The following is a 12,403-nucleotide window of genomic DNA, read 5'->3' as shown; positions in this document are numbered from 1 at the left end:
GGGTTTGTGCGCCCAAAGCGAACAGCGGCACGTTGCAATGTTGGGAGTTGTAGTTCATTTATGCTCGAGGCTGCGTGGTCCCAATACGGAGCCCCTGCGCACGAGAACTACATGTACCACATGCAACTGGGAAAGTCCGCTTTCAGTGGCGAATTTGTTTTGGTTAATACGGACTACGCTTTGTCACGCCGAGCGAAGGTCCACCTCGGGATTTCAACCTGCCCGTTAACTCTGAATTCTGCGTTGTCGACCTCGGAAGCTGGCCAGCTAGTTAGCAAAGAAGCTAACCATTGCCAGTCATTCCCCATGTCCTCAGAAGAAGAAGGCTTGAGCTCAACGATTACGGGTTGGCTTTTTGTCCATTCCTGGTGGCTGCTCGTGCCGTTCATCATGCTGCTGGTCGTCGCCGCCTTCATCGTGGCCTTCGTGCTGCTTCTGTACATGATATCGCCGCTTATTAGCCCCAAACCCCTCAAGCTGAACGGGGCCCACGTCGTGGTAAGTCCATCGTAGTGCCATCTTTGCGCTTATTTCACGGCAGCACTGCAATGCTAGCTTCTGCAACACCGTTCTCGCGTCTTAATGTAGCGTTGCTACTAGATAACCACTGCCGGCGACCGGACGGTTCGTTAGCTGACATGCCGACTTCCTTTCAGGTCGTGACCCCAACTTTAAAACGTACTGTACTGTATTGTGTGCGTGTCAGCTCCAAGCTATGTCATCTAAATATTACATGGATCATTTAAACGTGTGACGGGTGATTTATTAGCGGCGCCATGTCCACCGACTTGATAGTTCCCACCTGGCGATTTCCAGGTGACTGGAGGCTCCAGTGGAATTGGTAAATGCATAGCGATGGAGTGCTACAGACAAGGAGCTTTCATTACGCTGGTGGCACGAGATGAGGTAAGTCACCGCCACATTTACATTGCGCTCTTTTATATACAGGGGCTTCACGACATTTGAATGTAAAGTGATGGTGTCATGAGTATATTGTTATTTCTTTATACAATGTCCCTTACTCAACCGCACAGAGTACTCAGGTTCTCATTAGAGGGGAGGCCTTTATTGGTGCATTTTTCCATTCATTCGCCAGCCTTTTTGCTATAGCCTTTGTCCTAATGAGGGTCAGACAATCACCGGGCACATAGACACTAACAAGCATTCACATTCACCCCTGTGGACATTTAATCATCTTCAGTGAACATGTATGTTTTTGGAATGCGAGAGGAAGACGGAGTAGCAGAAGAACACCCACGCAACACCAGTGGGGAGAACATGCAAACTCCACACACAATCTCAGAACTGTAAGGCAGATGTGCTAACCATTACAACACTTTTATTCCCAAATGCATTTTTATAACGACACTATTAAATAAATAAAAAAAATGTAGTGCTCGCTTTGTCTTTTTTTCTCCAATCCCAATTTTTTTGTTTATAGTTGCTTATTGTTGAGTGAATATATATATATATATATATATATATATATATATATATATATATACTTCTGCTTTATAGATTCCACATCTTCTGTTGTTGTAATAACTTCTACACATGGTCAGAATCAGAATCATCTTTATTTGCCAAGTATGTCCAAAACACACAAGGAATTTGTGTCCGGTAGTTGGAGCCGCTCTAGTACAACAGACAGTCAATTTACAGAACACTTTGGAGACATAAAGACATTGACAAACAACAATTGTGCAAAAAGATGCAGAGTCCTCAGTTCGAATGGCTAATATCGCAATAGTCCGGTGCAATGACCATTGTGCAAAGGGCACTGAGACTTCAAGGAGTGTATGCGGTTTAAAGTGACGAGTAGTGCGATAATCTGGGACAATGTAGTAGTTGAATAAATGCAGGTGGCACCACCTGTTATTTTCTGTTTTAAAGCTTTTATTCAAGTGTATGTACGCACTGTTCGATTAATTGGGGCACGGCGTCTATGAATGGAGTCCACTATATGAGGAAATTCAGTGCGTAAATTTGTACATTCTGAACGTGCACATTTGCCTTCCTGTAGACAAAGTTGATTCAAGCCAAAAAAGAGGTGGAGAAATTTGCCATCAATGACAAACAGGTATGATGTTTTTCAAATGCGCCTTTATAAAAATGTATGTTTTTGATTCTTGGGAGTCATTAAATTATGGACATTTCTCTTTAATCAGGTGGTGCTCTGCATATCAGTGGATGTTTCCAGTGATTACAGTCAGGTGGAAAGTGTTATAAAACAGGTAATGCTGTACTTTTATGTCTGCTCATATTCCTTTGTTAATGTACTGAAATGTGATTTTGCACTCATGCAGGCTCAAGAAAAGTTGGGGCCTGTCGATATGCTTGTAAACTGTGCCGGAACATCATTTTCGGGAAAGTTTGAGGAAGTGGAGGTAGACCGTTTTAAGGTGGGGTAACCTTTGAGGCACACTACCACACACACATTTACTATCATCAACTATCTTCTCATTATCTTCTCCAACAGAGGCTAATGGAGGTGAACTACCTGGGCAGCGTTTATCCAACACGTGCCGTCATAACCACCATGAAGGAGCGAAGAATGGGCCGCATCATGTTCGTGTCCTCCCAGGCGGGCCAGATCGGCCTATTTGGATACACGGCTTACTCCCCGTCCAAGTTTGCCCTGCGCGGTTTGGCCGAGTCGCTGCAGATGGAGGTGAAGAGTTAGGAGGCCCTACTGTCGACACTTGATTCTTTGTTTCTGTTGCTCTCATTTGAATATGTCTGAGAAAATTGTTTCCATTTTTGCAGAGAATAATTCTGCATGTTAGTTAAGCGGGGAACTTGCATGCCGATTTTTAACATCTTCGCATGAAGAGGGGAAAAAAACTGTTTGGACTTCTCTTATAGTGTGTGGTGTAGATTGCCATTGCAAACTCTTCACTTTGTCATTTTTATTGTGGTGACTGACCGGTGAAACATGTTATACGAACACTCAACACAACCAGTTGCTCCTCTGTTTGTGTCGGTGAACAGCGCAAGCTTCACGTCACTTCCTAATTGGCTATCGCTCCGTTTCACGTTACAATCACTGCGTTTGTGGCTCTGCCCAATTTGTTGTTGACCCTACGTGTAAGGATTTGCCGTAGTAAATATTGAACAGGTTTACCATTTATGATTGCTGATTCCCGAGCAGATTGGGGAGGAAGAATGACTATTAACAGCACCCCACACCACAAGGTAGACGCTCAGGATAATCTGGCATCTGCTGGTTTCGATATGAAGGACGGAGGGGGCGGCGTGTTCACATCTGCCGCCATTATCAGTATGTGCGTACGCCGCTTTAGTGACACTGTTCTTCCTCAGATGAAACCGTACAATATCTACGTGACGCTGGCCTTCCCACCAGACACAGACACGCCAGGGCTGGTTGAGGAAAACAAGATGAAGGTAAATGTTGCTCATATATTTTGTTGGATTGTATTTGCCACCTTTTGAAATCACTTGTCTCCTTTAATTTGAGCCTCTGGAAACCAGATTAATCTCTGAAACCTCCGGAGTTTGTCAACCAGACCAAGTGGCCAAGATTGTCGTCCGAGACGCCGTGGTAAGAAGTGGCTCTCCTGCGCAGCTAGTGTCTCAGAGGCCAAAAATACATACATACATAATGCGAATGATTACATTCTACACCAGCACAGTGCTCACTTTGAATTGACACGTATAGCGCTATCAGTCTTTGCATCTTACTCATTTTATACAAGTCAGTTAGCAGTGGCGCCAATGAGGCATTAAATGTGAATCTTAGGAATATAATGGATAGTATGTATATGTAAGTTTATGTTGTCTTTCATTTCCACAGCAGGGAAACTTTAACAGCTCCGTGGGTCCAGACGGCTACATGCTGTCAGCCCTCACCTGTGGGATGTCTCCTGTCACCTCCATTACAGAGGGTCTCCAGCAGGTACACACACAAACTCCTGTTTCACTCGTTTATTTTGTCATTTGTTGGCGGAAATGGCGGCGGCCGACTGGTTAGCACATCTGCCTCACAGTTCTGAGGACCGGGGTTCAATCCCCGGCCCCGTGCCTGCGTGGGTTTTCTCCGGGTACTCCGGTTTCCTCCCACATCCCCAAAAACATGCATGGTAGGTTGATTGAGGACTCAAAATTGCCCGTAGGTGTGAATGCGTGCGCAAATGGTTGTTTGTTTATATGTGCCCTGCGATTGGCTGGCGACCAGTTCAGGGTCGCCCGAAGATAGCTGGGATAGGCTACGGCACGCCCGCGACCCTCGTGAGGAGAAGCGGTACAGAAAATGGAATTCATGTTGGCAGAAATGTACTTATTTGAATGCAGTCTATTTCAAGATTATTATTATTATTTTTTTAAATCATCCAAATATGGATTTTAGAGACTATTTCCTGACACTGGGGCTGCTGTCTTTTTTGGTGCGCGTTGCATTATGGGCTTCAACAGGCAGTCCTTGGTTCACAAGGTCCCAACATTCAAGGTTATGAACTATTTGCTTCAGAATATGTGGTCCGTAGCACAAGAACGCATGCTCAATTACCACCTAACATACTGGTTTTCATTTGTTTGTGTTATATTTATGGGCTAGAAGTGTTTATCAAAATATTTGTTGTAATTATCACTCCTGCGTTAATGGAGGTTAGTGATGCACTACTCTGCATAAGTACAAATTGGGGTTACGTCGCCATCATAGGCACGGAATGGCATCGTAAACCAAGGAGACCCTGTATTATTTATTTTCCTCGTTTGGGGAGTACTCATGTTACGGTTGATATGGAAGTATAGCAACATGTTTACTGTTGGCTTTCCGTTGTATTTCCATGTGGACACCCAAAGCCCACCGTCTATGTACATAAGCAAGCTGGCAGCTTCAGTGTGCAGTATGTAAACCGTTTTAAAAACCTCTTCGGAACACAATTCTTTGCTGAATTTGTTTTTCCAATTGAGTTCTTATAGTACAGTTTTTTTAACACCCCAAAAATACTTAGCTCGCCAAGTATCACCTTAGTGACCAACACTAAAATGGAATTGGTTACTTAGTAGGCCTGGCCCAAGTGGTCATCAAAAACAACGTAGAGGCTTTGGTCCTCAAAAAACAAAAAACAAAAGCATTATTATTTTTAGCCACTAAAATGTTATTCACAGTTTGAACACTAACGCTGGGCTTAAATGTAAGGGGGGGAAAAAACTGTACTTAATGATTACTTCAACATAAAATTAAATAATATTGTAGGTAAACTAACATTTGAAAACAAACAGTTCTAAAAGATTAAATGCAATTGTATTGTACTTAACTACAACTGAATTGTATTGAAAAAAAAAAAAAGTAGTGTACTGGATTTAAAAATTCACTAAGTATGCACAGTTTGACCATTTAATTCAGTGATTCTTTCACGGACCACAAGAGGGAGCCCACGTACCACTGAGAATCATTGTACTTCAGGTAGTATTTCCCATGCATTAATACAGCGCAGCGTTCCTTTTAACGTTCCTTTTCTAGCTGCAGTCGTCCGTGTTTGTGATGGTATTTTCTTTGCAGATTGTTACCATGGGTCTGTTCCGTACCATCGCCCTCTTCTACCTGGGAAGTTTTGACAGCATCGTGCGCCGCTGCATGATTCAGAGGGAGCAGTCCAAGGCGTCCGACAAGCGAGAGTAAACGCCGCTGTTCCCTCGTCCGAAAAGGCCCACAAGCAGCGAGGTGAACGGACTATTGTGTTTACTCTTCGCAGCTCCGCTACTCGTGCCCCCTCCCCCCTCACCAACCGCAGTGACATTTCACTTTTAACGTGCACATGCTTCTCGTCACGGGAGCAGCCTTACTTTAGCAGGTGTATTTTGCTGTTGTAATAATGGAACTAAGCGATAGTACACATTAGCGGGCCTCCCCGCCTCTTCTTGCGCAGGAAAAACAATATCCTGCTGGACCGGTTGTGCCAAATATGGCCTGACATTCTCTCCCACGGGGGCTCAAGTGAAAACAAGACTGATATGTCACTTTTTTTCCTCGCGTTGCATGCTTCTTTTAACGTAGGGCCACCATGTTGTAAATGTATTGTTTCACCCAATAAGAAGAATTCTCAACCTTTTCCTACCGTTAAGTCTTTGCAGGCAAAGACTACTCGGACCACTCAGTCAGAAACCTGGCTTGTGTGTGTATGTGTTTTTGAGTAATACAAATGTAATTTCAGTTAGAAAGGAATGGTCGTTTTCAACCACATTTCCACCAAGCACTAGAGTTCAGTTTGTCACAGTATGACTGGCTCGATGGCAGATCCCGGTTATCATCCTTGCGTGTGTTTCTGCTGTGGGCTACGAAGGCCGCATGGCGATACACTGTAAGCGTGACATCATAGCCGTGGCACCTGCCCGTAAGGAGCATAACACAGTAAAGCGAATGCAAAAATGGAGGACATCATTTTGTGCTTCTTTCTTCTTGACTTGTTTATTATTATTGTTTGTATTCATATGGACTGAATTTACACTGCGTGGTTCAAGTAACACAATTCTGATGTTTTGCTGTCAAGTATCACAGTTGGGATATGTATCATGGTAGCGTAAATAGAAAAAAAAAATCTCCACGTCAGTATCGGGCCTCTTCCAAATAAGGACAAAAATCCAATACACATCGACTATCTGCCAAGTCGAGCGCAGCATAAACGCACAGATCGCTTGATGGTTCGTCTGCACGTGTGGGTTGTTCCATGTGTTCCGTCGGTGAAAAACAGCCATATGGGATGTGTCACTTAAGTGTCATAAAATCAGATATAGGCATCAAATTGGAATTGGACACTTGGACCTGTGGTGCGAATCCAATCAACAGACTTCCGTGAGACTCGATCACAAGGGTGCAAAAAGGAGGTGATGTTTTTTTTGGGGGGGGCGGGGGGGGGGGGGGTCACTCGTCACAGCAAATGCAAAAGTCAAATGCCGTACCAGACTGAACAGATTTATATTGCTTGGTGGAAAGTGGACAATTAAAATCGCGTGTGCATGCATGCTTCTGCGATGTGACTGAGCCAACGTTCATAAAAAAATAAAAAATAAAAATAAGCCATCGGACGTTTACTATTTCCGGATCATCCCACATTATTTCAGCAGGTACTTTTATTTCAAGCCATGGTGAATGAACGCTCAAGTGACAGTTCACCTTTCTAATATAATACACTTTTTTTCTGTTGTTCTGTGAGCGTGCATAGCTTCCGTGCAATTTGTATGTGTCAGTGCACATATTATGCCAGGCGGTCTGCGTTGGCGCTGACCTAAATCAGGGCAGAGCGAAACTCGCTGGTTCGAAAAATGCCTGTGCAGGTCGAGTGAGGGCGCTAGAGATTTGTTTTAAATGCAGACGGTGTCGCTACTTTAGATGTCCTGCCAAGCACGGGCAGGACTCCCCGAACAGACATTTAATATACTGAATTCCTTTCAAAATGGTGGTCTTGTAAGTCTTCCTTTGGTCCAGAATGTACTTTCATACAAGTCTGAGCATAGGAATATTCTTTTTATGCACGCTGATAGTTGAATGCCAAAATGTGTCGAGACAATTCCTTTTGAGATGTCTTTTGCGGTCGTGCGGACGTAAGCGGCGACCTGTTCTAACCAAGCCTTAAGATGCGACGACTGATCGAGCGACCACAGCGAAGCCCGTCCACTCTGACACGCGGGTGTGTAGTTTACCAATGATATCAGCTTTTCAGTGTAAATTGTCAACTTTCTTTGGTTTTGTATTGTCTCTGTGTGTGGCTTGTGTCAGTGAAGAAAAGACGCCTTACAGAAATCCAAAAAATGAAAGTGAGAAGACATGACTCGTGTTTGACGACGTTCTCGTTTAATTTTTGATTTAAAGGCGCGCCGAGCTTTCCTTGTCGCTTTCGATCGTCCTCCCATTTTGTTGACGTAGCAACACATACTGGTACATCTCAGTAAATTTGAATTTTGTGGAAAAGGTTTTTTGGTTTTTTTTTTCCCAGTAGTTCAATTCAAAAAGTGAAATTTGTTATGTAAAGTGGATATAAAAAGTTTACACACCCCTGTTAAAATGCTAGGCTTTTCCTGGTAAATCATTTCAGAACTGTTACCTGCACAGCTCAATTAAAAAAAAAAAAAAATTAAGAGTGAAAATAAAAATGAACATTATAGTGAGGTACACCCTTGACTGTTAACTGAGAATGTGGTTGCACAAGTGTGCACACCCTCTTATAACTAGGGAAGTGGCTCTGTTAAAAAATTAACCAACTCACATTCAAACTCAAATTTCAGATGTTCCGGTAGACTTTTCCTGACATTTTTGAAGTCACTTTTTCGAGCAGAAGCCATGGTCCACAGAGCGCTTCCTCGGCATCAATTGGGAGAAGGGTACAAAAGAATTTCCAAGGCATTAAGTGTACCATGGAACACAGTCATCATCAAGTAGAGAAAATGTGGCAAAACAGTGATGACCAAGACCTGGATGTCGATCCAAAATTGATGAAAAATGATGAGGGAGACTGCCAAGATTCAAGGAGCTGCAAGAATTTACACAATAGTTTATATTTACTTCCCCTCTCAAAAAGATGTCCGAGGAGTGTTTGTTTTTTAAATCTTGCTCTAATATATCAAAAACCTGGCATTGGGAGAGGGATGTGTACACTTTCTATTTCCACTGTAGAGTCATTAACAACATTTTCAGAAGCCAAATTCCTAGTGAATGGAGATATCCAGTGTGAGTTTCACATTTGGAATTGCAAAACTGGAGTAAATGAACTTTCCCCTGATATTTTTAATTCATTGAAATGCACTTGTAGTGACTCCAACATGTAGCCTGTTGTTTTAACGCTGATAAGCTATGCAAAGAAAAGCCTGCGCTTTCAATGTCTTTGAGCATTTACAGTCAGGATCGGAGTCTTAGAACAGGCAGGCTCGTCGCCACTTGTCATTTAATAATCAACAAACACATTTTATGTTCAGTCTGTCTTATTCTTCCTCCCCTTTCACCTCGTGTGCCATGGAACGCAACCTGTCAGAAGTAGAACTGTTTAATGTATTATTTCTGAGAGATGAACTGAATAAATTCATATGAGGAAAGCTCAGCTGCCCATGTTGATTTATTTTTTTTATTTTAAATTAATATTCTTGTCCCGAGGGCATAGAACATCCCCTGTTTTTGTGTCTTTGAAATCTTTGTGGAGCCTAGAGAATAAAGTTCTGTACCGCTATCTTGTAAAATGACAACCATTAATGACTTCATTCTTGTTGCACTACGAATTTATTCTCAAAACCTTACAGCTTTATGCTCAAATTAGAACAATTTTTTCCCCTCATAATTCAGAGCGTCATCTGTTCATATTCCCACAGTGGTAGCATAACCCGAATTTGTAGTTAAGTCAAAATTCACCTTTGCCTATGGTTACACATGAGTAAAGTCATAATTACAGCAAATATTTCTGTCACAACACTTCTGGGCTCGTAAATATTACCGTTGTTACTTCATTCACATAATTCTATGACAAGGTTTTTATATTATTTCTTTCCCACTTGTGGACTTAATACTCCTCTGTAGTGATATGCTAAAGTGGGAGACTCTCTCAGCAGCTTGGTGGTCCTTTTTTTTTTCTTCTTTTCTCTCTCAGAATTTAAATATTCCGTTTGTGCTGAAGTGAAGTTAATCTTCCTTGAAGGGGCTTTCCACATTTGCATAAAATGGGATATTCCAGACTTTTTTTTTTTTTCTGTCCCAAAGGAGAATAATATTACATGAAAACGAACCCAGATAATTAATTATCAAGAGAAAACGTGAGCTGAATTGAATCGAGCGACACGAGGCCTTGCTCTACATCTCCAAAACGCAACGTCCTCTTGCAGGGATGAATCCGAGCTGATGAATGGAGGACCAATCATTGATGCGTTTTCTGTCGCGCTCGTCCTCATTGAGGATGACGAGCTGGAGGCTATCCCAGCTGGATGGGCAAGAGGGCCCGATCGTAGGGCACATATAAACGTACAAGCGTTTACATTCACACATATGGAGAATTTAGATTTTAAATGGATCTGACATTCATGTTTTTTTTTATGTGGGAGGAAGCTGGAGTATCTGGAAAAAAAAAATCCCACATGCAAAGTTGAACCCTGAGCTACAGAACTGTGAGGCATGTGCTAACCTCGAGACCACTGTGCTTATTCATCCAATTTCTAACACGCTTGTCCTCCTTTGGGTCCGCTGGAGTCCAACCCAACTGACTACAAGGCGAGAAGCGGGGGTCCCCCTTGACGGTTGGCCAGCAAATCGCTGGGCACACAGAGACGACAATTGAGTCTTCGATGAACCAAACGTGCATGTTTTTGCAATGTGGGAGGAAGCTGGAGAACATGCAAACTCCAGAGAGATTCGCATCCAGAACCTCAGAACGAGTCCCGATTATCATTTATTACACAAACGACTTCGAAGTATCTATTTGAATGCAATGAATGATTCTGTCTGCAGTTCCTACTGTACGCTTGGAGGCTCCAGAGCGCAACCAAAGGGCGCGCTCTGCGTAAGTGACGTCAAGAATAGCTGACGCGCATCGAGCCGCCCACTGGCGGAGGAGGAGGAGGAGGGTACCGAACCCTGCTAGTGGTCCCCCAAGAGAAGCTCACTCGCCGCCTAAAGTAAAGCGTCGGCGACGCGGCGCACAGCGTCCATTCTGGCGCAGACAACTTTGCGGCCCCATTTTTTTTTTCGTGCGCAACTCCTCACGTCTGGGAATCCATCCGCGCTCGCTCCAGCCTCTTCCGCTTATTGGATTTCTACGCGAAGACGAACGCGCAGCGTTTTGCGGGGACTTTTGCAACCTTTCGTTTCCTGCTCGCGTAGACTCGGTTCGGTTTCGCCGCGGTCCACTTTTGGCAGAGCCGATGCACGATGCGTTGCGTTTAAGAGCCGAATCTGCAAGTAGAAAGTGCCAAATTAAGCCCAGATGGCGAACGAGCGCAATCGCACCATTGTGGTGAATTACATCAGCCACAAACTCTCCAAACGCGGCTACGAGTGGGGGTTCGGCGCCGCTCGGGAGGAGAACGGCGACGGCGGTGCCGCCGCCGCCGCCGCCGATAACGGCGTACCGCTCGCCCCCTCGTCGACGTCGGTGCTCCGGTGCCGCGAAGTCGTCAGCGCCGGGCCCGACCGCGACTGCGCCCCCAAGCGAAGAAGCTCCGGTTCCGACATCCACAGGGTCCTGCGCGAGGCCGGCGACGAACTCGAGAGACTTTACCAGCCGGACTTCACCGAGATGTCGCGGCAGCTCTACCTCTCCTCCTCCATGGCTCAGCGGCGCTTCGCCGAGGTGATCGACGAACTGTTCCGGGACGGCGTCAACTGGGGCCGGATCATCGCCTTCTTCGAGTTCGGCGGTAACGTGTGCGTGGAGTGCGCCGCGAAGGAGGAGATGACGTCGCAGGTGGACAACATTGCCGAGTGGATGACCGAGTACTTGAACGGACCCCTCGGCCGCTGGATCCAGGACAACGGGGGCTGGGTAGGTGTGATTGGGTGGAATTAGGCTTCGTTTTGGGGCGCAGCTCCTCCATTGCTGCTGCGGGATTGTGTCTATGCATGCGCGTGCGTGTTGCAGATGTGACCTCGCACGCCACATTATATCACGTTCGGAGAGCGCGAGATGTTCCCATTACGGACGAAGGCGCAGGATGGGCGGCCTACGCTCGTACGCCGCTCTGATTGGACGCTGACGTTAGCCGTCAAGCCCAACTGGCCAATCAGAGAGCGAGCTCTGTCACACCTCCCGACGCTCTTGGCCAAGCCCCGCCCCCGTTGACGCTGGTGGGTGGGGGGGGGGGCGGCGAGACTGGGAGTCACGCATCTGTCACAGAACTGCAGTATGGCCTACAAGGGCCCCAAACAGGTTTTTTAAAATCAACTTTCACTTCAAAATGCGCTTTGTTACTTCAACATTTAACATTGCAGAAGACTAAACGCTTAAAACTGGACTGGACTGAAGCATAGGAGAGGAAATAGCTCGTGACTTTGGTGGTTTGGACTTTTACAGTTTGAGAACATAGCTTTTCTGGCTTTTCTGGCTTTTCTGTGTAACGCCCGGCATTCCGTTCCCGTGCTCACAAGAAAGTAACACTTGGCAACCAACTGATGGTGCGGGGCTCACAAATGTGAGGGACCTCACACATGACGAGGGACAAAATGCGCGTCGTCGTCGTCGATGACCTACAGAACACACCGCACACATAACACAGTCTTTGGTTTGGCTGAAGTTGGTGTTGACCACACACACACGAGGATTTGCTATCGTAAATATTGGACAGGTTCGACAGTTACGATTTCCTGCCCTAACCAGAGAGAGAGAAAAACAAACACTTTTACTGCAAACACACTAGACCGCAGGATAATCTTTTCGAGATGTGCGATAATCAGGCCGTTACTGACGTTGCT

At 45.1% G+C, this 12,403-nt stretch overlaps 2 protein-coding genes across 2 annotated transcripts in view; both read left to right on the top strand.

The window, feature by feature from the left end:
* The first annotated feature begins 15 nt into the window (after nucleotides 1-15).
* kdsr (3-ketodihydrosphingosine reductase) lies at nucleotides 16-9,053 on the top strand. Its single transcript, XM_061796339.1, has 10 exons — nucleotides 16-498; nucleotides 817-906; nucleotides 2,024-2,080; nucleotides 2,169-2,234; nucleotides 2,307-2,402; nucleotides 2,480-2,671; nucleotides 3,322-3,405; nucleotides 3,479-3,562; nucleotides 3,815-3,916; nucleotides 5,525-9,053. The coding sequence occupies exons 1-10, from the start codon at nucleotides 61-63 to the stop codon at nucleotides 5,642-5,644; spliced, it is 1,329 nt and encodes a 442-aa protein (XP_061652323.1). The 5' UTR covers nucleotides 16-60; the 3' UTR covers nucleotides 5,645-9,053.
* Nucleotides 9,054-10,552: 1,499 nt separating this feature from the next.
* The window catches only part of bcl2b (BCL2 apoptosis regulator b), a 36,557-nt gene continuing 34,706 nt past the window's right edge, over nucleotides 10,553-12,403 (top strand). Inside the window, exon 1 of the mRNA XM_061796347.1 lies at nucleotides 10,553-11,477. Within this exon, the coding sequence (XP_061652331.1) occupies nucleotides 10,920-11,477 (558 nt within the window). The 5' untranslated portion in view covers nucleotides 10,553-10,919. The remainder of the gene's footprint in view (nucleotides 11,478-12,403) is intronic.

The sequence above is a fragment of the Phyllopteryx taeniolatus genome, chromosome 14 (assembly GCF_024500385.1).
Source record: "Phyllopteryx taeniolatus isolate TA_2022b chromosome 14, UOR_Ptae_1.2, whole genome shotgun sequence".
NCBI lineage: Eukaryota > Metazoa > Chordata > Actinopteri > Syngnathiformes > Syngnathidae > Phyllopteryx > Phyllopteryx taeniolatus.
Note: the sequence above shows the minus strand (reverse complement) of the source record. Positions and strands in the feature narration are given on the sequence as shown.

Excerpts from the sequence above, each read along its gene's own strand:
- kdsr (XM_061796339.1), top strand. The coding sequence starts at position 61 with ATGCTCGAGGCTGCGTGGTCCCAATACGGAGCCCCTGCGCACGAGAAC. Across the intron at positions 499-816 it reads TGAACGGGGCCCACGTCGTG|GTGACTGGAGGCTCCAGTGG; the intron begins GTAAGTCCATCG and ends GGCGATTTCCAG. Across the intron at positions 2,235-2,306 it reads TGGAAAGTGTTATAAAACAG|GCTCAAGAAAAGTTGGGGCC; the intron begins GTAATGCTGTAC and ends GCACTCATGCAG.